The sequence below is a fragment of the Apaloderma vittatum genome, unplaced genomic scaffold (genome assembly GCF_000703405.1).
Source record: "Apaloderma vittatum isolate BGI_N311 unplaced genomic scaffold, ASM70340v1 scaffold16315, whole genome shotgun sequence".
In the NCBI taxonomy this organism is placed as follows: Eukaryota; Metazoa; Chordata; class Aves; order Trogoniformes; family Trogonidae; genus Apaloderma; species Apaloderma vittatum.
The window spans coordinates 9,240-11,138 of NW_009716687.1; the positions used below are offsets into that span (position 1 = coordinate 9,240).

At 53.8% G+C, this 1,899-nt stretch overlaps 1 protein-coding gene across 1 annotated transcript in view; it reads left to right on the plus strand.

Moving 5' to 3' along the window:
* E2F4 (E2F transcription factor 4, p107/p130-binding) overlaps nucleotides 1-266 on the plus strand; it is a gene marked incomplete at its 5' end in the record, with an annotated part of 7,987 nt that extends 7,721 nt beyond the window's left edge. Inside the window, one exon of the mRNA XM_009869647.1 lies at nucleotides 151-266. Within this exon, the coding sequence (XP_009867949.1) occupies nucleotides 151-266 (116 nt within the window). The remainder of the gene's footprint in view (nucleotides 1-150) is intronic.
* Between the last annotated feature and the right edge of the window lie 1,633 nt (nucleotides 267-1,899).

A 1,899-nucleotide genomic window follows, 5' to 3' on the forward strand; every position in this document is an offset into this window, starting at 1 on the left:
CGCCCGACGAAGGCGTCACCCCCAGGAGAGCCCGTCCCTTCCGTATCGCGAGGCCGATGTGAAGCAACCTCAGTGGCTGCTACTACGAGGTGGCTTCCTCGTGGGTTCCACACTCGTTTCGTAACCGAGCGCGGGCTTCTCTTTCCCCAGTGTTCGCTCCCTTGCTCCGCCTCTCCCCTCCGCCTGGAGACCACGATTACATCTACAACCTGGACGAGAGCGAAGGCGTCTGTGACCTTTTCGACGTGCCTGTCCTCAACCTCTGACTTCTCAGCACGGCTGCGTGAGCCTCGCCCGACACAGACTGTTTTGTAACTCTTTGGAAAGTGTTTATATTTTTGGATTCCTTTTGCGCTAGAGCTCGATGAGCGAGCGATTCAGAGATGTTCTCACGTGGACTCAGAACCAAGAGATGTGGACTCGCCAGCCGGGAGCCTCCCCGTAGCTTCTTCCTCTGTTGCCCGCGCAAGGTGCGCGTGCAGCGCGCCTCGATGCCTCTCTCTTTCCAGGGTCTGTGTTTTGAGTGTTTCCAGTTCACCCGTAGGGTTTGCCCACATGCCTCTCCAACCTTCCTCAGCTCCACATGCCTTGTTTGGTTTTTTTTTTTTTTCCCTGCACTCCTCGAGGCACTTTGCACCTCCCAGGTACCAGCTGCTCCAAGGAGCCCTCAGATCGTGGTCAGTTCGCAAGCCCGGAGGTAGCGAGCGCTTGATTTCCCCATGTGAGCAGTTCAGATTGGGCTGGTTATAAGTTCTGAATGACATTGAGGTGGCGGGGGGGGGGAAAAAGAAATCAAAACACAAAGGCACCAAAGTGTCCGTTTCTTCCCGTGACTCCAGACCAAGCTAGTATGTTTTACAAGAAAAAGCACTTTTTTTTTAGCCAGCTGTGCCTCCTGGTAGGACTTGGGAGCCACGTGTTCCTAGTAGGACCCAGGAGCTGAGTCTTCCCTGCTCGTGCATCACCAGGAGCGCTGGTTCTGCCCTCACTCTGCTGATGCATGAGCCCCGGGGCTCCTCGTACAGCAGCTGCGCTGTTTCTACAGGGCTAAAGAAGAGGTGCCAGTATGGTTTGGGTTTATTTGTTTTTAATTATTTCTTGGTTTATGCCTCAGTGAAGAGATGTTTGAAAGGATAAGACTGCTCCACCTGGTGCCTGTAAGGTACTCCAGGTACCCCAGAGCCTGCTCATTTCTGCCAATAGCTGTCTTCTCCAACCATTGCACTTGAGCCTTCGACTGTCTAAAAAAGGCGACCAAGGAGTAACAATTCAGTAGTATTTGCTGTGACAAGTTACATAGGCATTGTTAAAATAGTGCTCTTTTTTTTTTTGACCTCCCTTTTTCGCGGCATCTGCTCAGGATCAGCCTTTCTGTATATTTGAATTTGTTCCTCCGGTGTCCGTACCCGCGTTCCCAATCCCTGATCCTGTGGCGGGTCGCTACCTGGCGTGATGCTTTCTCCGCATCGTTTTCCTGCAAAATTCGCTCCGTTGCTTTCTTGCTGCCTTCTTCCGTTGCGGCAGGAGCTCTGCTGCTGGCTGAGGATGACCGGGTGGTGCCACTCACAGACCCTGTGCGGCCCCGATGGGTTTGTGTTGTATTTCGCAAGCCCGAACTTTTGTTTTTCGGTCAGATCTTGTATTTTAGCGCCTTCAGTTTTGCACATCTTCCTGCCCACACGGTGGTAGCAGCTCTCCTGCCTCTTCTGCCCCACAAACTGCCCCAGAGGGCCAGGCCAGGAGCGTGGCCGACCGGTGCCACTTAACTGGCTGACTTAAGTTCTGTTTCACCGCTCGCCGCCTGTGAACCGGAGCACCAGCGACGAGGGATGGAAAGTCTTCAATTCTTGGAGCCCACCGAGGTGACAAGAAGTACGGGGACCCGCGTCTCTGTGACGT